Below are 21010 nucleotides of genomic sequence, written 5' to 3'. Positions count from 1 at the left end.
ACTATAATTTTGCAAAGGCAAATCGTTGTTCATGCTTGGAAATTGAACCGTTCTAGGATCGCTATAAGCCCTGCATGTTCCTTTTCGGCAATGACGCCAAGTGCGTAAGTATTCCTGTTTCGATGTACGTGCTATGAAAAGTCCCAGGGTTTGGAAGTTCGTTATGAAATGCAAATAAAGCAGTTTATTGGTTTTTGTCAAGTTAAAAGAAATATATTAGAATAATGGATACACTATACATGTCCATTACACAAATCACAGGTACAAGAAGAATATGTTCTTCAAAAATAGTTGGTCATAAATCATTATAATTTATAATAGTCTATCATTCATAAAATTGAGATTCATAGAATTAAGATTGTGAATGGAGAGAGAAGGAAAGAAATGTGGAACAAATTTCTTTTCATAAATACCATGTAAATTAACTAAAAGGAAGTTACGAATGTTTAGAAATTTCTAAGAAGCTACACGTTTCTTGCTTCACTAACATACCTATACAATATACCGACAAGCTTTGGCTGTTAAACCCTGGGACAGCCAATATATCGTACAATGTTTCACTTAGCCGAAATAATCGTCCAATTCATTCATTGCTTGTTGATCAGTTTCACTGCACGGTGTGCGCAGCCTCTGGCATGATGATCATATGCGACAAAGAGGATTGCCCAAGGTGAACTTTTCTTCGTCTTTGCAAGTATAATTTCCAAACGTATGAACACTGGTAAATTGTGCTTTTCTCTGTTTCTTTTTTTTTCAGAGTGTATTGTACCGCCTGCGTGAAACACCTGTTGTGCCCAACGACCTATGAACAAGTTCTTCAGGAAGATCCTTGGGAGTGTTTCCTCTGCGCAACTAACAATAAGCCTCGACCGTCCTTCGATTCGATCATCAAGCCACGAGCGAATTGGAAAGACAAGATGATCAATATGTTCCGTACGAATTGCAAATCTAACCCGCAACAGTTAGTGAAACGTAATCGGGAGAAGAAAAAGATACGCGTGCTGTCCTTATTCGATGGCCTCGGTACAGGTGCTGCGTTCAGATTCTACTCTTTTTTTTTTCTCTGCCAAGAAGCTTGGCACTTGGTCCAGTCACGGTTTACCGATTTTTCCTAAAGATAGATGCTTTCAGGTTTACTGGTACTTCTCAAGTTAGGTTTAGCCGTGGACACGTATTACGCGAGCGAGATCGACCCGGATGCGTTAATGGTGAGCGCTGCGCATTTTGGTGATCGAATCGTTCATTTGGGTAACGTGAAAGATATCACGAAGGAAAAGATTCAAGAAATAGCGCCTATCGATTTATTAATCGGTGGATCACCGTGCAATGATCTCAGCTTGGCTAATCCAGCGCGGCTCGGCCTCTATGGTTCGATTAGTTACTTTTAAACACAATACCATATGTATGTACACCCCCGTTTATAAGTACATGTTAGAATAGAGGTTAGTTGCTCCCGTATTTGAAAACCATTATTTTCTTCCATGCGGTTAATTCGTTAATTTCGTCCAACTATTAGGTTAGCAACTAAGTGGTAATTAGGTGGTAATGACAAAAGCCGCAATCACTTAGTTGCCAAACAAATATTATTGCATTTTGTCGTGTAAGTACGTATTGCATTCTGTTCTTACACGAACAGAATTCTGGTAATCTGAGATAAGGATTAATCTCCATAGGGGAGCAGAAAATACAATACTTGTAAACCAGGAGGGTGTACGTAAGAACGCGTAAGCGTTTTACTGTTTTTCACGTGTTTTTCGCTTCAGATCCAAAAGGGACTGGTATCCTATTCTTCGAGTACTGTCGTATCAAGGATCTGCTAAAGAAAGTCAACAATGAATGCCATTTGTTTTGGTTATATGAAAATGTCGCTTCGATGCCGACCGAATATAGATTGGAAATTAACAAGTAAGTTGAAACCGAGTTGAAAGTTTTACAGAGTTCTTACATCGAGAACATTGAAACCTCGTTGTGTAACAGACATTTAGGACAAGAACCTGACACGATAGACTCGGCAGATTTTTCTCCTCAGCATAGATTGAGGTTATACTGGCATAATTTACCGATAGAAACACACTCATTGTCTACGCAACGAGAACAGGACGTTCAGGATATACTTACGCCACATTGTCAACGTTATTCGCTTGTTAAAAAGATTCGGACTGTTACTACGAGAGTAAACTCGCTAAAGCAAGGTACATACATGTTCTTAATCCTTAAAAATGCTACTCTCCGTTCATCGTATTAATCGCGTTTTAATTATTAATGATTTCTTTACATTCGTAGGCAAATTGGCTTTGAAACCAATTCTTATGAAGGACGAAAGTGATTCCTTGTGGATAACCGAACTCGAAGAGATATTCGGATTCCCGCGTCACTACACGGACGTGAAGAATTTATCGGCAACAAAAAGACAAAGGTTGATAGGAAAGTCTTGGAGCGTTCAAACACTAACTGCCATTTTTAGATCTCTTTGTCCTTTTTTCGAGTGTAATACGATTGAAACGAACTAATCGTGACACGTTTAGAAGAATCGAAAGTGTTTAAACATAGCGTGTGCTTTAAGAAGCAAAGACAAAACGATCAAACGTGAACCAGATCTCGCTTCGTCTAGTCCAAAAGGAGGATATAGCGAATATTTTAAGCATTTCACCAAGTTTTCTCCAATTTATTTTGAATTTTATTACAATCAAGATAAAACACGTACCTCGCAGTATTTTCTACCGTTTGTCTTTTCTATTAAAATTGCATCTTTGCCTTTCTCTCTGAAATGTTTACTTTATACACGCCTCAAACACATCATACATTTTATACATTTTTCTTTTTGTTTGGAACGATGAGAAAGATAAGGAAACGAAAGAAGAAAAAAGGAAAACGATATTACAAATGCGTATTCTTAAAAAATGGAACCAAATAGATGATACATATGCAACCCTTTTTTGATACACATAAAAATATATTATAAAGATTTATCGTTATTGTATCAAGCGTTGTTTTGATACCTCATACGGAAATACCCCCTGCGATGTTCTCGTGACATTGGTAAAACATCATTTCCACCGATATAAGGTACGTTTTTGTGTTGATTGCTTTGTAGTAGCGTAATAGGTACCGGTATACATCCCATCAAACAATTCACATACCGCATTATAGAAACCGGTAATGGTGTGTTTATAAATATCTCTTGTCGCTCCATATCAACTCCTCTGATGATACCTACACACAAAGCAATGTCACGCATTAACTTCTAATTATCAAGTAAATACGAAAAGAGAAAAATATATGTACGTTGATATGCTTACCAAACCCATAACATGCGCAAAGAGGTGATCTGTTTAATATACGTGGACCAGCCATACTTTCACCTCCTTGCCATTCATTGTTATTCATATCGATTCCACATAATGCTACTATATTACCATTCACTACGCTTAACGCATGCGACGGAGGCACTGACGCTCGTGGAATTGAAATGTACAACGATGCAAAAGATGTTCTGTAAGTAAAGACATTTTCTATACATTAAAGTGACTTAATAATTTGATACCTTTTACTCGACATGTGCGGAAAGATGATACTAACACGTATGGAACAGCTTCGTTGATGCTTAACGATAAAGGGTCATAGCATTTCCTAAAGAAATATCAGAATTCACACCATTAACATACGATCAAACAATTGCGAATATATTAAAATGACTATCAAATAATATTGATATTGTAGCGGCACGTGAGTCATAGGACGATTCGAATCGAGAGTGACTCGTGTTGTTGTTTTGCTTCGGGGTATTAACACTGTTACGATGTACGAGATTTAAATGTAAACAAACTCCGGGCAAAACAATATCGCCGCTATGTGCAACCGTCAACCGGAGTTCAACCTTTCCGGTACCCCCCCCCCCTCGACCAGTATAAATAAGCAAACATGCTCCCTAGGACATTCATTACCTAGTATCCTTATATCGAATAGCATTGAGCAAGCGACAATTAAGACATATTATACTAACTTTGTATTCTGTACTTAGAACGATTTTAAATATATCTGACTATCACAAGTATTCACTCGTGTCGTCATTTAAAGCAACACGTTTAATATCCACCACAATATTGTATGTTAAATCCATATATCTTACGCGGAATCCCAAGAGTTTTGTACAATTTCACTCAAGTAGGAGATCATTACAAGTTCTCGTTTTTGATACGGCTCCATGTTCCAATTGTCGTATCCTGGAGCACCTTTACGTTCTGCATTTGAATGTATCACGAATAATTCGTAATCGCATGGTTGACTCCAGTCAATAACATTCGCACTCCAACTCGACCAGGATAATTGCTACAAACAATGTGTTTCTTCCGACGTATCTGTTTGCAAAACTATTCAAATGTATAGAATGGTAAAATAGTTACAATTACCTGCCGATTTATCACTTCTTTACTTAAATATTCGATATAGTTATTCTTTGGCTTCTCAGACATAATCTGTACAACGAAGGAAGGTCGAATCAATTTGATCGTAAACAAGATGATATCCCAACCAATACCATGTGAAAAACCCATCGTGTTTACGATAATAGGTAGGCGTGACAAAACTGGGCAACTTGACAATTTATTAATCAACATTTTAATACCCTCGATGTATCGTGTAATGCATCGTGACACGTCCACATCTCCGATATACAATTGAAAAACCGGACTCTTTAAATGCGTGAAGTTTGGTCCCAATAAGGGCTGTTCGATTAAACTGTACGATATACACCCAGCTGGTGTGCATTCTGCTTGTCCTGGGTCAACGTCTATAAGAACCACCATTTTGGAAGCAGGTAGTAGAGTATTTATTAAGCATCGCATTGTAGTTGATTTCCCGACGCCTTTTCCACCGGCTATTAAGGTGCATGACCATTTGTTCTCACGGCAACGTTTCAACATTTTGTCAGTAACTTCTTGCGTAATACGTTGGTCAATAATTATTTCCTTACACGCGTAATTATCAATATAAAGATTGGACTGTAATATTCTTTCAGCCCTCTTGGGGTCAGTCCAAGAATGATAAGATACATTTTTTATTTTTGGAAATAGCTTAAATGGATAAAAAACGTGTAGAAACCTAGTCAATTTGTTTTCCAAATTTGATAACAAAACAACTGCCATGCCGGGTTGAATTTCTTTGATGTCTGCGATTAGTTTGTTCACTTTGTTTTGATGAATGCCTTCTGTGGACAAAGATACCCATATATTTGATTCCAAATTTTGTGAAAATTTTTCACTCGTTTCGATCAAAACGTTACTATATCCTCTTGGTGAATAAATTTCGATTGGACTGTTCTGTGTGGTAATGACGCATCCGTAAGCTTCTATAACCCCATATACTACTTGTACAATTAACTTTCCAGTAAAGCAAAATCGTGCGTTTTTCGGCATAACTGCGACTACTTTGTTCTTAAGACAATAAAATCGTACCGAGTGCTGATCAATGAGAACAGTATCATTATTACTTGAAGTTTCTGTTTCCAATGTATTGCATTTTCTACTGTTACAGATGTTACTTCCAGTGTAGCATATATCAGAAGGTCTCTTAACTTTTGCTGAATTACTGGGAGTAGTATTTGAACTGCTATTTTGTAACTGCTTTTTATCCTTATGTGGTTTGCGATTACTCTTGGACGGTGATACGATTTTAGTATCCTTTGCTCCATCGGATAAATTATCATTTGGATTTAAGGATTCACCAATAATGACACAGGCCTCGTTCCTCATACTTTGCATACATAATGGATTATTATCAAAATCATTGCCCTTCGTTTTCTTTTGTTCTTTTTGTTTAAGTACATCAGGTATACTTAGCGAGGATAAATTTTTCGACAGAGCTTCTACTATTACCGGTGAACCTATAGTTTTTTGCTCTGGAATGTCGCAATACTGCTTGTCATTTCTGTCTCTGGTTAACTGTGCTCCTAAAGAGTCATCGTTCTGGAAGGAAAGATCCACAGAATCTGAAATTTAAGCAACCTGTTTCCATAATGGTGTTCTTTGCTTCAATAAAGATACTATACCATATTTTATCTTCAACCAGTAAATAGCGTGCAGTATTTATCCTGATTTGTGAATAATAAATTCCTTACGTTGTGTTCCTTTCATATTGGTGCACTTTTTCTTTTTACGTTTTAAATTACATTGTAAGAGTATTTGTTTTCTGTTTAATGAATTTTCAGGCAGCACACTGTTTTGAGCGCTTTTATCCTTTTTGGCCAAAGAATTCATATTTAAACATTTAAGAAAAGATTTTCTTTTTCCCCGGACGAGCTTGTGTTGTGCTTTATATTGTGGTAATTGCCTAAATTTAAAATTGAAGTTTTTGAATCAAGACAATACGTGTTTTAACAAATTTACCAACACATTAGTCATATCAGATAAAATTGTTAAGAAGCATTCTAATTGTTCGACATTTACTCACGCTTTGGTTTGCTTTATACCAATTTTCAAAATTTTCGTTTTTAGCTTCTTTGCTTGTGACGATTTCATTTTTATGTTTTATAAAATTTGGTTATGAAATAAGAAGATTCAAATCCCAGAAAGACGCATTTTCGATAATTAACCTCAAAATAAACCAATATTATGATTCGTTCTTACCGAAATGTTTTGTATATTTATTCAAAGAAAAGCTATATGACGCACGCTTGCTGTAAGTGTGTGTATATAATTATGTGTATATATATAAATATTCATGTCAAAATCGTGATAAGTAAACGTGGTTTTCGATTAGGGTACCTTTTCCATTAAATCTCCATTCAAAAAATAGAAATGCTCCTTTAGTATGCATTCAAAGAAGAATAACAGGGCGGCTCTTTAGCGACGCATCACGGCTACTATAGTTACCATCCAATGTTAACGATACGGAGTCGCGAAAGAGTATTTGGCGTTAATATTCACGAAAAATGGAGTTACCAGTTACATATTGTTTATGTGGCCGTTCTTACGATTTCGAACAATTTATGATACAATGTGATGTTTGTAAAGAATGGTATCATGGAGGGTAAGTGTTTGAAATATTGATAATTAAAAACAACGGTCTCTCCAAACACTATGATTAAATTATGCTTTCCGAGACCGAATATAAACACGTTTCGTCATCTATCCTGCAAAACTCATTAAATAATTTAGCTACTCTCTCATGATTTCCTTTTCATAATATCTTTTCTGAAAATAATGGTTACAGCTTTTGCAGCAAAAGAATTAGGTTTTGTTGATACTTGCATAACCTATCCTAGTGACGCGAAAATTTTTGATGCATAAGTAAATTATGCGGCCAGATTATATATTTTATGAATATCTTCTACATGCAACAAGATGTATCCATGATATTTAAAATAATTTTTATATTTTTCTTTCTATAGGTGTGTTTCTGTAAAAGAATATATGTCCATAGATCTTGACAAATACCATTGTCCGCGTTGTGAAGCAATGTGCGGGCCATCGCTTAGTGAGCACATAGAAATTAATTTTCTCTTACTGTACTATTTATATTAAAAAATCTACATCTTTTTTATTATTCAAATGTTAATTTTGTTTCAGTGAAAACAAAATTGAATTGGCATAGACATGATTATACAGAGCCCGATGCTGATACAAAACCAGTTCAAACTGGCACACCAGTATTTATAAGGGAATTAAAATCCAGACATTTCCCAAAAGCTGATGAAGTTGTTAAACATGTTAGAGGACAGCAATTGACTCTCCAATATTTACAAGCTAATGGCTTTGAAAGTCCTATTATAATTGATGGGAAGGATGGACTTGATATGACTGTTCCACCACCAAACTTCAGCGTTTATGATGTAGAAAGTTACATAGGTATTAATTCTTTGTATATATGAATATTTATGTTACTCTTATGCATTAAAAGTGTGTGCTAGATAGAACCGATTTATTTTTCAGGTGGAGATCGAGACATGGATGTAATCGACGTTACAAGACAAAGTAATATCAGAATGAAATTAAGAGACTTTGTTGAATATTACAATTCCCCTTGCAGAACAAGGGTTCTTAATGTGATTAGTCTTGAATTTACAAACACTGGGTATACCAATATTAATTGCCTTGCCACATATTGGCTTTAAATGTTTCTAGGAAATATATGTATATATATATAATATATAAATTGACAAATAAACGTTGCAGTCTTTCACCAATGGTCGAGGCACCATACATCGCGCGTAAACTCGACTGGGTTAATTCTGTTTGGCCGCGTGATTGGCTCGAGGATAGTGACATAAAACGCCCTGAAGTGCAAAAGTATTGCCTAATGGGGGTCAAAGACAGTTTCACAGATTTCCACATTGATTTTGGTGGTACATCTGTGTGGTATCACGTGCTACGTGGAGAGAAAGTGTTTTATCTGATCAGGCCTACCCCTGCTAATTTACAACTGTATCAACATTGGATGTGCAGCTCAACGCAGAGTGAAACCTTCTTTGGAGATCAAGCCGATGCGTGTTACAAATGCGTTATAAAACAAGGCCAAACTATGATGATTCCAACAGGTTGGATACACGCTGTATTAACTCCAGTTGATTCTTTGGTCTTTGGTGGAAATTTTGTACATAGCCTTAACATTCCAATGCAACTACAGTGAGTACATAAACGCGACTGACAGTGATCATTGATTTAAAGATCATTTCGAATGTTTCACTTAATCTCCAAACTTTATAGAATATACGAATTAGAAAAAAAAATGAAGACTCCTGCCAAATTTCAATATCCTGGTTTTGAGACAATCAATTGGTTTGCAGCAAAGAAATTGCTGAAAGAATTGAAAGAATTAAATAATGAAGGAAAGAAATGTCCAGCGTATCTTTTACAGGGTGTTAAAGCATTACTCAGTATTCTAAAACAGTGGAACACAGATAAGGACGTGAGTTCATTTTTTCTATGGTAAAATTATTTTATCGTAGATTATGTATCTCATTAATATTTCTGAATTGCTTCTATTTTAGTATAATATGACCAGTAGAGGTCAAATACCAGAAACAATAAATAGTCAAAAATTATTAAAAGATTTCAGTAAGGAAATTCGACATGCTGAACGATACTTAATATCTTTAAATCCCCCGAAACCAGAGCGAGAGAGTAAACGCAAGAAAAAGAAACCATTGAATAAAGATTTTGTAGATTATGATGTTGCCGATAGAATGCCTGATAATCCGTTCAAAGCAACGTTAAAAGAGACGAGTAAAGCGAATTCTACGATCGTAGAGTCACCGTCATCCGGTAGACCACCCTTAAAACTCACATTACCGAAACCCATCATGTATCCCTATGCCAAAACTCAAAGTTCAACATTGGAAGAGAAAAATGTTTCCCCTGTTAATAATAGAAGATCGTCAAAACCGGGTAAACAAAGTCCAACCGTAATTAGATTTAAGCTCGGCAATAATGAGGTGGTCAGGAGTACACATGATGACATAAATACGTATAATAATTTACACTCTGACCATCCCCTTGGGACATCGAAAGAATTAACTTGGAAACAAACTTCCATATACGATTTTCACGACGGCAGCAATGAAAGCGATTATGGTCGATTTACTATTGACGAATCGCCAAAACAAAAGAGAGCACCCAAAACTAATACGCAAAAGCGTTTAAAACGCGATTACGATGGAGATGTTGATGTTTTAAATGATGCACCAAAAAATGGAATCGAAGAATTATTAAAAGCTTCGGCTTATACCTTAGGAAACGGGACTCAAAGATTGGATGTAACGTACGTATTAATTGTTCAACAAATTGAAGCATTTTCATGCATTATAACGTCTGCTAATTATAGGACATCAATGATATCACAATATAGTCAACCTATGCCACCACCTACTGGGTAAGATAAAATGAAAAGTTAGCATGCTTGAGGAATTTATTTGAAAACGCATGTTTAACATTACTTTATTATTTCATCTGTTCTTTCCTTTTCTTTTTTTTTTATTAAGAGAACAAACAGAAGTGTATATATGCGCGCGTGAATATGTAAATGTGCGCACTTGCGCGTGAGTGTATTACTTTTTAATAGTGTAGCATTGTTATGTTTTACGTTTTTGGTGTCCTAGTATTTATAAATTGAAAACAACCAGTTCTGGTAGGGCATCTCCTTCGACTCGGGAAGCAATTGCCGGGATGCTATCCTTCAGTGAACAATGTTATTCAACTACGTCAAATAGTACATCGAAATCTACAAAAATCACGAAAGTTCAAACTAGCGAGGATGACGATCAGTCTATAGAAAATATCGATAAAGTTCATCAGGACGATGATTTTAGTACGTGAAATTATAAAAAGATGACTTCTTCATGCGAATGCATTTGCATTGATAATTAACATTATCATGTATATATTTTCGATATAGTTTACCCGACTCTAGACGCTTCAGACGATGAAGATTTTATTTTTAAACCTAAAGCGAAAAGTCAGATAGACGAGGCATGGAATCCAAAAGCCAGAGTAGGACCTCTCTTGCCAAAAACGAATCGTCCAGCTCGAGAAGGTGTCAAGAAAACATCTGTCGAAAAAGGGCTCGAAGCAGCAGCAGCGAAACGTGCAAAACAATCGGTATGTACAAATTTGCTTTTATCTTTTTGTTGATGTTTTTGTTATTGTTATTCTCATTATTATACTGATTGTCACGTTAATTAATAATCAAATAAATTCTTAACTCGATAGATAATATAGGTTCCTCTTTATAACACAAATTAACTCATTTATCATTCTATGTGTGATCCTATGTTTACATTCATTTGTATTTCCATGATTATTTCTTTCTTGCATACTCATATCGCATAGGACGATTATCTGGATAACAACATGGATAAGGGCTCCAAGAAGAAATTGGTAGGCATATTACGGTTTCACTCTTCGTTTCATAACATGTGTTGCATGTATCTTGAATACGATATCATAATATCAGCAAAAGTAATATGTTATATATTTGATGTATATACATACATATAACTCTATGGTACACAAATATTACTATTGATTTTATTGAATATTTGATTGCAAATTATACTTCTTTTATAATATACTTATGATATACTTTTATAAATTATATTTCTGATTATATTACTTTCTATTTCGGTGAACGGTGTTTAAGGTGAAACTAATTATTTACCTTTAATTCGTATAACACAATAGAGCACAACTAAGCGGACGTATAATAAAAAGAAGCAAAAGAATTCATCTGTAACTTCAGCAACTGGTACATCGACCACATCTTCGGAAAATAGCGCAAAAACAAGCATCGGATTCGGTTCGATATTAACGAGTCCTAATAGGCTCAAGGATGTTAAAGCGAAATTAGCCGCCCCAGTTCCAGTTGGTAAGATATTTCCTTATTTCAGAACATTTTTTCTTCTGGTATTTTATCAAAATCATTTTTCTGTCTTATCAAAATACTATTGTTATACTATTGTTACTTAATTTTCAGAACGAAAACCAAAGAAAGGAATGAAAACGGCGAAGCAACGCTTAGGAAAAATTTTGAAACTTCACAAAATGATGCACTAGGTTAAAAAATAGCAAAAAATCATGAACGTAACGGACTATACATCACATTACACTCTCGATTTGTGTACAAAAACTACATATGTAATAGATGTACATTGCTATGTAAATATGTTGAAATCATTAAGGTAGTATAACTATCTTAAGAATCTAGTTTTTAAAATTACGATCGTTTTTTAACGAGATATTTATATTTATTATCGCAGTATTTAATTTTAAGATATATATACATATATATGTATATATTGTATGTTTTGATACTTGACTACTTCAGTAAGAGATTATTTATGTTGTAGCGAACACTTGCTGAAGCTTTTCCTAAATGTACAATTTTATTTTAAAGCATTATTCGTTTATAACTAACGAAAGAACAACATTGTCCATCTAATTGTAAAGAGGCTGTAGTATATTAAATCTTTTTCAATTCGCTATATAATAGTAGCAACAAATTTTGTATGACATAATAGCTGCACGACAACGAAAAACAGTGGGATAATCGATACTGTGTTCTGTATACATTTACTTAGAACTTTTGGTCTCGATTATGTGCTTTTCGTTACATTTACGTCTTGTACTTACTTCTATCTTCGGTTTATATCAAGTTATATTCACTTTGATATATTATAATATTTAATAATTTATTCAATCACCTATGCTCTATACGTTTGAACAAATGTTAAACATGTTGTAGAGTATGATTCATTTTCATTTTTATAAACTAATGTAATCCTTTTTGTATATCTATTAATATCTTGTAATTGAGCATGCTCATATGTCAAAAGAATACAAACATTGCACACATATACACATATAAATTGCAGCTGTCTGTCTTCATTTATTATCAGTTTCATTATCAATGACACAATTTCTCACTTGTAACCACTGATTTATATGTATAATTATTAATTGAAAGATGACACTAATTAAAAGGTGACACAATCTTTCATTTATAATCACTGATTTGTATGTATTATTATTAATTGAAAGGTAACACCGATAATATAATTTTCACAGTAATGTATACAATATATTTCTTTTATAATTACTATACATACTATACATTCGTTGCGACGTTTATAAATGCGAGATACGATGTATGGATTTCATACTTCCCGCTGAATGTAGAGTGCAAAGGAGTGTGAGCGCATGCGTGTAATTATCTGTACTCAGCAGTATTCAGTAGTACCTTGATTGATGCTGACCGTTTTGTAAAATTTCTCGTTGATTTGATGTGTCTTCGCGAAAAAGTCTATCGACCGTTCGTTCTCTGTGTCCGTCGCTAATTATATCTGCGAGTGTGTATTTCAACGATTTAATCGTATTCAATATCTGTTTTCTAATCAGTGTCAATTGCTCGTGTCTTTTCTTCGAAAAATTTTCTTCTAAAATTTATGGTGCTTTCAACACGTAGTGTATGTATATACGTGTAGAACTTACGTATAGCGTACAAATTGTGAAACGATCGTGAGCCAGTGAATCAATAGTAAAAGGGAAATTCATTGTAATATGCGATAATACCGACTGGGACGTGAAATTGTTTCCTTTCGACCGCGTGGAATATTCAAGACGCTATCGCGTGTATTTGACGTTCACAAGGTAAGTGAAATGCATGCGTTCCAAATGAAACATTGTCAGATTAAAACATACATCTTGCCTTATCCATACACAGGAAATCTAATTAAATACTTCTATTCTAATGTTCGATACACTTCGCTAATCAAAACGTGCAATGCAATCTTCTAATCGTTTATCGTGAACTAGACGAATATGAATTAAGAAGAGAATTATTGAAGATTTTCCATTTTAGACCTTCCATTTTATCCTAGTAATGTCTTATTTAAGTATCGTTAATGAAATCGTTTATTCCCTAAATAGCAGTTATCATTAACAAACATATGGGGAGACTTCCGCCTCTGCAGTAATACTTCTGTATATATCAGTATTACTTTGAACTTAAAATAGATTCATCACGAGGATTCATTTCTTTTGGCATGTTCAAATGGCATAAAATTTAACTCTGAAACTGTATTACGCAAAATTATTATTAGACGATAATATGAAGACATAAACAAATAACGTTTCGTAGAGAACAAATATCAAGTAAGTTGGTTAGTATTCATACTACCTATTTACATAGTTTCGTAAATTTAGCACAGTGATTTTTCAACCATTGCAAAAAGAGTTGTCAAATCGCTTTGATGATCACTTGCGTCGAATTATAAGAAAAAGCGTATTCTCTTACAAAAATTTTATATAATCATAAATCAACAAAAATAATACTATAAATTAATAGTCGATATATCGTACATTATACATAATCATAAGCAAGATAAGAGTAGACTTCATACGCAACGCATCTTTATGTCATATGGCCTAAGGACTTTACACTCTGTTTATGACCGATTCAAAGCAGAGTAAGATTACGATACTATGTACGATATGAAAACATATCAATTAATCGATATTCAACAAGAGTAGATGTCTATACAAAAGTCTTTCTTCAATTAAACAGATTTTGGTTTTACTTAAACGTGAAATTAAAAAATGTCTCAATTTTTCTGCTTATTACTTCTATATACAGGGTGTCCCATTTGAAACGAAGCACGTAATTATTTCCTAAACCTAAACTATTCGTTACAGAAAAATATGTTTTAAGTAAAACTTACCTTGTTCCGTGAGGAACGTCTTGTATGGAACTATATGTTTTCATTAAGCCAAGTTTGTAGTCTACTACAAGATGAATTTCATTAACCTAAATGTGTTGGTGTTTCAAGGTCATTTCCTGCTGTTCAAAATCTACTTTCGTTGAACGTAACAAGATCTCGTTCTTCGCAATATTTTATCGATACAGTTGTAAACATAACTCGAAGTCACACTAATAATATGCATTATCGTTACTTCTGTTTACAAACAGAAGTTTCCTACCACTTTTGTTTTTAATTTTTTTTTTACATAATCTGATAATAATCGATGAATAAAACGAAATATTTACAACGGCTTTCAGTGTCGCAATTCATTGGTTCAAAAGTTGCGCGTTATTACAGTTTGAGGAAATTATTTACAAGCACTACTACCTCATTGATTTCGATGATTTTTGAATATGCGTAGAAACCGACATTGTACAACTTCTTCCTATACATATAACCCTCGTTCGACCTTAGTTTCCCAGATATTCTACTGGCGAAGAACAAAAAACTATTGGTAGTACTATAGTGAATTCTGTCTATAATTGTACATTCATGACAGCGTGTGCGTTAGCATTTGTTGTCGTTATTTGGTGCGGCTATAATATTATAGTATATATAGTGTATTATATATAGTAGGCGGGTATAGTTAGAATTGATCATAATGCTACCTAGTTTTTTGCGAATATCGTGGGAACTAAGGTTAAGTGACGATTACATGTATAGGAAAAAGTTGTTCAGTATCGTGGCACGAACAACATATCTAAAAATCATCGAAATTGGTAAGGTGGATGAGATATCGATATTTAAATAAATTAATAAAATCGATTGCGATTGCTATCAGATTATTGGGAAACAATCGTAAAACAAGTGGTGCTCTAAGAGGAAGTTTAACCAGATCTTTTGAAATCAATATTAACACATCGAGTACTGCGGCATAGTCACGTTATAGACGAGTGTTGTTCTCTGTTGAGGTCACGTGTACCACGGATTACTCGCGTGATTACATTCATTGGAAACGTTTATAAAATATGAGTTGACATTTAGAAAACTACAAAAATAATTAGTAGGAAGAAAAAAAGGATAATATATATGATATGCAATATAAAAACAATGCACACATTTATTTGAGTAAGATATAATTAAAGAGATATAAAATCAGTGACAGTTCGTGGATTTTACACTCGGCGCACTGTGTGCTACGTACACGTGTAATCCTAAACAGTATGAAATTATTAAATCGGCTCAATAATTTTTTTTAATTGCGAACATGTCAATAATTCTAGTGTTGTGTATGGGATAGTTTTTCTTCCCTTCGATCGGATGTACTCGCGTATTAAATTAAGATTCCAATTAAATCAACAGAAAAACTTTGAAACATTCACAGCAACCACAGAAACGAGTAGAACGCGCAACACGAACTGCAGCACGGAACAGGACATTTTGAACAAAGTTTGAAGAAGTATGTAAGAGAGAGAGTGAGGAACTTCCTACCACTACCGCTGTCACTGCCTACAGCAGTAAGATCTTATTTGTTATGTGACTTTTCGGTCAATACGCGAGTTTATCTTTTTGATTGTATTGAGCATGGCAGTGGGAGTAGGGGTAATCTTTCCTCGCTTAAGGAACCCCTCCGGTAACCCTGTCGAGGAAAGATATTAACAGCTGTAACGATACAATGGTCAGTGATAGACTTTTGTTTAGTCTAAAAGCGATTTTCATACGTTATGCCCGCATTTAATGAGCAGAAGGCGTGTAGCAACTGTTGCGAGCCGGCCGCAGTCATTAACGCACGCTTCGTTTATGCAAGGAATCAACTCGCTATGACAGTGAGCCATAAAGAAATAACCGGACAAAACAAAAATTATACTATCAACAATTTCCGAAATATTTTAATGTGCTGCAACACGACAACGTGTATTGAGTAGCTGCTCTTGCATAAAACGATATTTAGCGCTAAAATACAGTAAACAAAAGTGAGATTTATTCGGACAGTCGTCACAAAATGTTACTATTCTCACAGTATATCCTCTTGCTTGTTTGCCAGCACATTTTTGAACATTGTTTATATAACATTCAGTTGACGCTTTGCTTTCTTCTTACTGCATTTCATTACGTTCCAGATATATCGCTCGAAAAATCTTCGTCTTAATTCCATGTTGATCATTGAGGATAATTTATATAAACTTTTTATTTATATTTTGGAACCAGATGAATGGTAAATCTAATTTTTACTCGCTTTATACTTTTGAGGTGGAGGATGTGTTGGGTGTTATCGAAGTTACTGCGGTGTTAATCTTCAACAATGTTTATTTGGATGCGGAGTGTGCATCGCTTGAGCTCGACCTCTGTCACGTTACGATCCACCTCAAATTGGTTACCCCGACGTGATCTGAACGAAAGAGGTGAACGTGTTTGGGCCGCATAAACATCCTACCGTAAATCAAGGCTGTTCATAATGGGAAACGGTGAACGAGGAAGGGCGCGCAACGAACGCCACAGCGCAGACACAATAAGTCAACTACTCCGCGTACCTCCACTACAGCCTCAAAGAATAGTAATGTGCTTTACCATGTTGGAAGCACAGTTCGAGGCGGCGCGCATCACAAATGACAAAAGGAAATTTACCGCCCTCGTCGCGAACCTCGGTGATCAATATTTATATCAAGTCGAGGATATAGTGCTAGGATCCGCCGGCGACAGGACGATACTAGAAGCTTAAAAGTGAACTCATCAAAAGATTGGCCGATTCGGACGGCACGGGAGTGCGGCTGTTGTTCGAAGGTTAAGAAACGGGAGACAGGACACCGTCTGAGTTCTACAGTGTTGAAGTGGTCACCACTTCTAAGAAAACTCTACATCTGGTCTTTTTAGTTTTCTCAAGCACTGAAGCCATCGACAGCGCGTAGACAAAAGACTGCGACGAAGTCAGAGCATAAACAGTAGACAGGCGACGTTGGCTTCGGGGTTTTCAGTTATTCGGTAACAGCTAGCGTGCGGATCTGGACCAGTCCAAATTGTATTCTTGGTTATAATTACACTTCTATTTAAATATATTTTCTGCCTTACAATTTATTCACGAGTTTTCTCTGTTTATACATCGAATAACCTCAATATACAGGAACCTGAAGAAGCTGGCCGCCCCATCAAACGACGGTGCTCGGGAGACGAGCAGCAACACTGCGAACATCTGCGTACATTGTTCGATGTACTGTGTATGTACTGTTCGCGTTTCCCTGGTTCCAGCTACAGGTGAAACGGCACTTATTCGCGCGAAAGGTTCTGTGGTAGTTGCATATGCCGGGCTGCTGCAGTCTTTCTCTCGAACGCGATCTGCGACGTCGCGAGTGTCACGTAAATTTTAAGGGTTGGTTGATGAAATAAAATAGCTGAGTCGTAACACAACTATTAATTTTGTTTTAATTAAACTTTATTATGAATTCAGCAAGCACAATGTAATACACACTGAATTAACATAAATCACAATTCACTCCAACCACGTTATGTAAGACTTAGTTACAATGATACGTTAAGTACGCGACTGTTATAAGGGTAGAGACCGGTAAAGATACGTTGACTATTCTGAGGATACAGAATAAGTGAGTTTTACTGACGATACTGTGTCTGAGGAAGGCTAGAGGTGGGTGTGTCTAAAGACACAGGACTATCGGATTTGTTGATGACAATTTTGGTTAAGGAAGCGAGGGCAGTAGACACCGTCTCCGATTGGGTAATAAGACGGTTGGTGAACCAGGAAGGGTTTTAGCCGCCCTCGCGAGAAAGTTGCTAACGGAACATACCAGATGTGAAGAAAAGCAACTTTCTATGCTAACACGTGGTAGACAATAAACGTAAAGGAAATCTAAGACAAGAAATACTCGCTTGATCCGAAGAACCTTAACTATGAAAATTCCAAGACCCCTGGTTGGTACTTAGGACTATTGAAGGTTCGCGCCAAGGATGTGCAGACATCTGGGTGCCATCCTGTCCGCGGTGTGTGGCCTGGTCTCTGATGTGAATTGGCGTTACACGTGCGTGTCCCTGGTCGGTGACGACTGTCGAGGAGCAGCGCGCTAATCTGCGCTTCCAATCGACTTACCCGGTCGTGCACCGTGTCTAGGGCGCGGTTCGATTGCTCGCTGACCGCTGCTATTTGTCCGGCTACCGGGCGTATTTCGTGGATCCTGTCTGCCACTGTAGTCAGGACTTCCGCACTTGTTTCCCTTATGACGGCCAGGACCTGTTGCGTATTCACTGAAGAAGGATCTTCCAAAGCGTCAGAACGAGATCGTCCGAGATCGATGGGGCGGCCAGCTTCTTCAGCTTCCTATAGAATTGGGACGGTGTCCTGTCTCCCATTTCTTGACCTTCGAACAACAGCCGCACTCTCGTCTTTTGATGAGTTCACTTTTGAGCTTCTAGTATCGTCCCGTCGCCGGCGGATCTAGCACTATGTCCCCGATTTCACCTAATTATTGATCGTCGAGGTTCGCGACATGGGCGGTAAATTTCGATTTGTCACTCGTGATGCGCGCCACCTCGAACTGCACTTGCAAGCTACATCACTATTCTTTGAGGCCGTAGTGGAGGCACGCGGAATAAGTTGACTTATTGTGTCTGTGCTGTCCGTGGCGTTCGTTGCGCGCCCTTCATCGTTGCCATTTGCCATTATGAACACTCTTGATTTACGGTAGGATGTTTATGCGGCCCAAACACGTTCACCTCTTTCGTTCAGATCACGTCGGGGTCACCAATTTGAGCTGGAGCACATGTTGGGTGTTATTAAAGTACTCCGGTGTTTCACTTCAACAGTGTTAATTTCGATGTCAAGTGCGCGTCGTTTTTAGATCGGAACGTGACGCACGTCGAGCTCAAGCGATGACGATACAGTTCTGATGATTACTGAACTAAACTGCTACTGTCTCGATAGCGCCTCGATACAGGCTCCATGCAGATTTGATACAGAATTCATACAAACTCGATACAACTAACCGTGGCTATCTGTCTGACTGACTAACCGTACGACTACCAGCGACTACCATCAACTACCATTGCAAGCTTCTCTTCGTTTCGCTTTTTATAGGGTACCGAGATGCTCGGAAGAGAAAGTTTTCTTCCGAGGTGGGGATGGAGAAACCCGTAGGCAATAAGACAATAAATTTTCTCTTCGAAGGCTCACAGGTTTTTTAGTAAGTCCCAGGATTTTTTTTACGACGCCCTATCTTCGGAAGTGGTTTCGCGTCGTTTGCTCCAACCCTGGAACTTTCTATACGGCCATGGGTTGCTACACTTTTATGCTTATGTCCTGCCCAGTTGAATTACGTTAAGACTCTCGCTGAATAATAAGAAATGACAAATAAAATGAAAGAAAAACGGTGGCCGATTTGAACAAATTAGCAACGCCATCGTGCGATCCAAAGACGCATCATCATGCCGCATGACCCACCGATGGCTCACAGTATGATAATCCTATTAAACATGACAATTATGTACCAATTAATGATATTATGAAACATTTCGCGATAATGTTTCTTCTTATGTGTAATTATCCAAATGACCTGAACGAGAAGTTCAGCGTGGGCCATCCGTGGCTCAAATCGAAGGTATCAAATCAATTTACGATGGTTCATTACATACTTAATGAAATTACTTGAAATGTAATTCCGAACGAAATGAGCCATCGTAAACTGAATTGATACCGATACAAGAAACACGCACTGCCAGACACAATAATATTGATTCTTAATACCGATTCCACGAGATTGTAACAGGAACTAAGAATGTTCTGGAAAATTGTTGTTTGTAAAGAGAAATAACAATGCAACTGTATCGACGAAGTGCTACGAAGAACGGAATCATCTTGAATTTCTCAAGAAAAGAAAATTTGAATTCGCCTCGAAATGGGCCTAACTAAACCTAGCTAAATGAAAACATATACAATTTATAAAAACAAATTGAAGTCTCGAACTCCTTGACAGATCTATTGGTCATCCATGAGATGCCCTCCTCCAAACAAAGTACGTATTACTTGAGATATTTTTTTCTGTAATAAATAGTTTAGCAGACAATTGCGTGATACCATTGAAATATTCTATGACACCAAATGAGACAAAAATGAAACAAAGCAGAATTGCACACACAAACGAAAATAAAGTTTGGAAACTTAAGTCTACACGAATTTGGCTAATTTCCAATTAGACAGGAGTAGACAATCTGTAAGAAGTTACATATTCTACGAGCGAATATAAGCCCGTAATATAAAATAAAATTCTTCTGTTTAAGGTCACATTTTCCAAAGAATAGAGTTTGAACACGTTCAGCCACGACTGTCAGGGACTTGGATGTCAGGGAAAAGAAGGATGTTGAAAAATGGCCACTTTTAGACCTCCTTGCGAACGATAAATTCTTACAGGACATTTAAGAGCATCTTTCGACGAACAATGCGTGTTATTACCATTTATCCGAAATGCGATAGGAAAGTTAAAAAAAAAATGAGTGCGAAGATGAAAAAGTGGCAAACTTACTCGTGTGTTACACTTAATCTTCATTTTCTTCATATTCTTGTTCACTTATAGGATAATTTTTCGTCTATATCGACATCGTAATATCTCAGAAATTCTGCTGTAATACCACTAGATAGTTGCTACGTGAGAACAATGATGAACGATACGCTCGCTGACTTTGTATCCGCATATATATGTTTTGTATGTCAGGAACGAATTGCGCTCAGTCTAAAAACAGAATTAATGTAAACACTTTGAAGTAATTATGAAGTGCGAAAAA

At 36.4% G+C, this 21010-nt stretch overlaps 3 protein-coding genes across 10 annotated transcripts in view; 2 read left to right on the top strand and 1 right to left on the bottom strand.

Moving 5' to 3' along the window:
* Positions 1 to 2604, top strand: part of Dnmt3 (DNA methyltransferase 3) — a 60289-nt gene extending 57685 nt beyond the window's left edge. For all 4 annotated transcript variants that reach the window (XM_069115844.1, XM_069115845.1, XM_069115843.1 and 1 more), the window contains 7 exons: positions 57 to 104; positions 606 to 670; positions 758 to 1029; positions 1132 to 1368; positions 1764 to 1905; positions 1978 to 2192; positions 2284 to 2604. In XM_069115844.1, coding sequence (XP_068971945.1) covers positions 57 to 104; positions 606 to 670; positions 758 to 1029; positions 1132 to 1368; positions 1764 to 1905; positions 1978 to 2192; positions 2284 to 2510 — 1206 coding nt within the window. In that variant the 3' untranslated portion in view covers positions 2511 to 2604. The remainder of the gene's footprint in view (positions 1 to 56; positions 105 to 605; positions 671 to 757; positions 1030 to 1131; positions 1369 to 1763; positions 1906 to 1977; positions 2193 to 2283) is intronic.
* Positions 2605 to 2651: 47 nt separating this feature from the next.
* LOC138181191 (polynucleotide 5'-hydroxyl-kinase NOL9) lies at positions 2652 to 6641 on the bottom strand. Its single transcript, XM_069115855.1, has 7 exons — positions 6448 to 6641; positions 6116 to 6327; positions 4410 to 5986; positions 4130 to 4329; positions 3580 to 3630; positions 3300 to 3493; positions 2652 to 3213 (listed from the first exon to the last, which is right to left on the bottom strand). Exons 1-7 carry the CDS (start codon positions 6513 to 6515, stop codon positions 2981 to 2983), a joined length of 2535 nt encoding a protein of 844 aa, XP_068971956.1. The 5' UTR covers positions 6516 to 6641; the 3' UTR covers positions 2652 to 2980.
* A 190-nt stretch (positions 6642 to 6831) lies between these two features.
* Positions 6832 to 21010, top strand: part of LOC138181190 (histone lysine demethylase PHF8) — a 32003-nt gene continuing 17824 nt past the window's right edge. Inside the window, exons 1-14 of one of the 5 annotated variants that reach the window (XM_069115850.1) lie at positions 6832 to 7026; positions 7388 to 7473; positions 7566 to 7844; positions 7929 to 8070; positions 8172 to 8621; positions 8703 to 8904; positions 8987 to 9756; positions 9820 to 9867; positions 10094 to 10302; positions 10390 to 10592; positions 10824 to 10871; positions 11175 to 11358; positions 11467 to 13139; positions 15615 to 16679. In XM_069115850.1, coding sequence (XP_068971951.1) covers positions 6929 to 7026; positions 7388 to 7473; positions 7566 to 7844; positions 7929 to 8070; positions 8172 to 8621; positions 8703 to 8904; positions 8987 to 9756; positions 9820 to 9867; positions 10094 to 10302; positions 10390 to 10592; positions 10824 to 10871; positions 11175 to 11358; positions 11467 to 11546 — 2799 coding nt within the window. In that variant the 5' untranslated portion in view covers positions 6832 to 6928 and the 3' untranslated portion in view covers positions 11547 to 13139; positions 15615 to 16679. Of the gene's footprint in view, positions 7027 to 7387; positions 7474 to 7565; positions 7845 to 7928; positions 8071 to 8171; positions 8622 to 8702; positions 8905 to 8986; positions 9757 to 9819; positions 9868 to 10093; positions 10303 to 10389; positions 10593 to 10823; positions 10872 to 11174; positions 11359 to 11466; positions 13140 to 15614; positions 16680 to 21010 lie in introns of those variants that run through there. The other 4 variants (XM_069115853.1, XM_069115852.1, XM_069115849.1 and 1 more) reach the window with 4 other exon arrangements.

Source organism: Bombus flavifrons, chromosome 6 (genome assembly GCF_040668555.2).
Source record: "Bombus flavifrons isolate JBK064 chromosome 6, iyBomFlav1_principal, whole genome shotgun sequence".
NCBI lineage: Eukaryota > Metazoa > Arthropoda > Insecta > Hymenoptera > Apidae > Bombus > Bombus flavifrons.
The sequence above is the reverse complement of the archived record's forward strand: the minus strand, read 5'-3'. Positions and strand labels throughout refer to the sequence as shown.

Coding starts and splice junctions, on each gene's coding strand:
- LOC138181191 (XM_069115855.1), bottom strand. CDS start 6,515: ATGAAATCGTCACAAGCAAAGAAGCTAAAAACGAAAATTTTGAAAATT. Junction 6,328..6,447: donor GGTATAAAGCAAACCAAAGC/GTGAGTAAATGT, acceptor TTTTAAATTTAG/GCAATTACCACAATATAAAG. Junction 5,987..6,115: donor CAATATGAAAGGAACACAAC/GTAAGGAATTTA, acceptor CTTAAATTTCAG/ATTCTGTGGATCTTTCCTTC.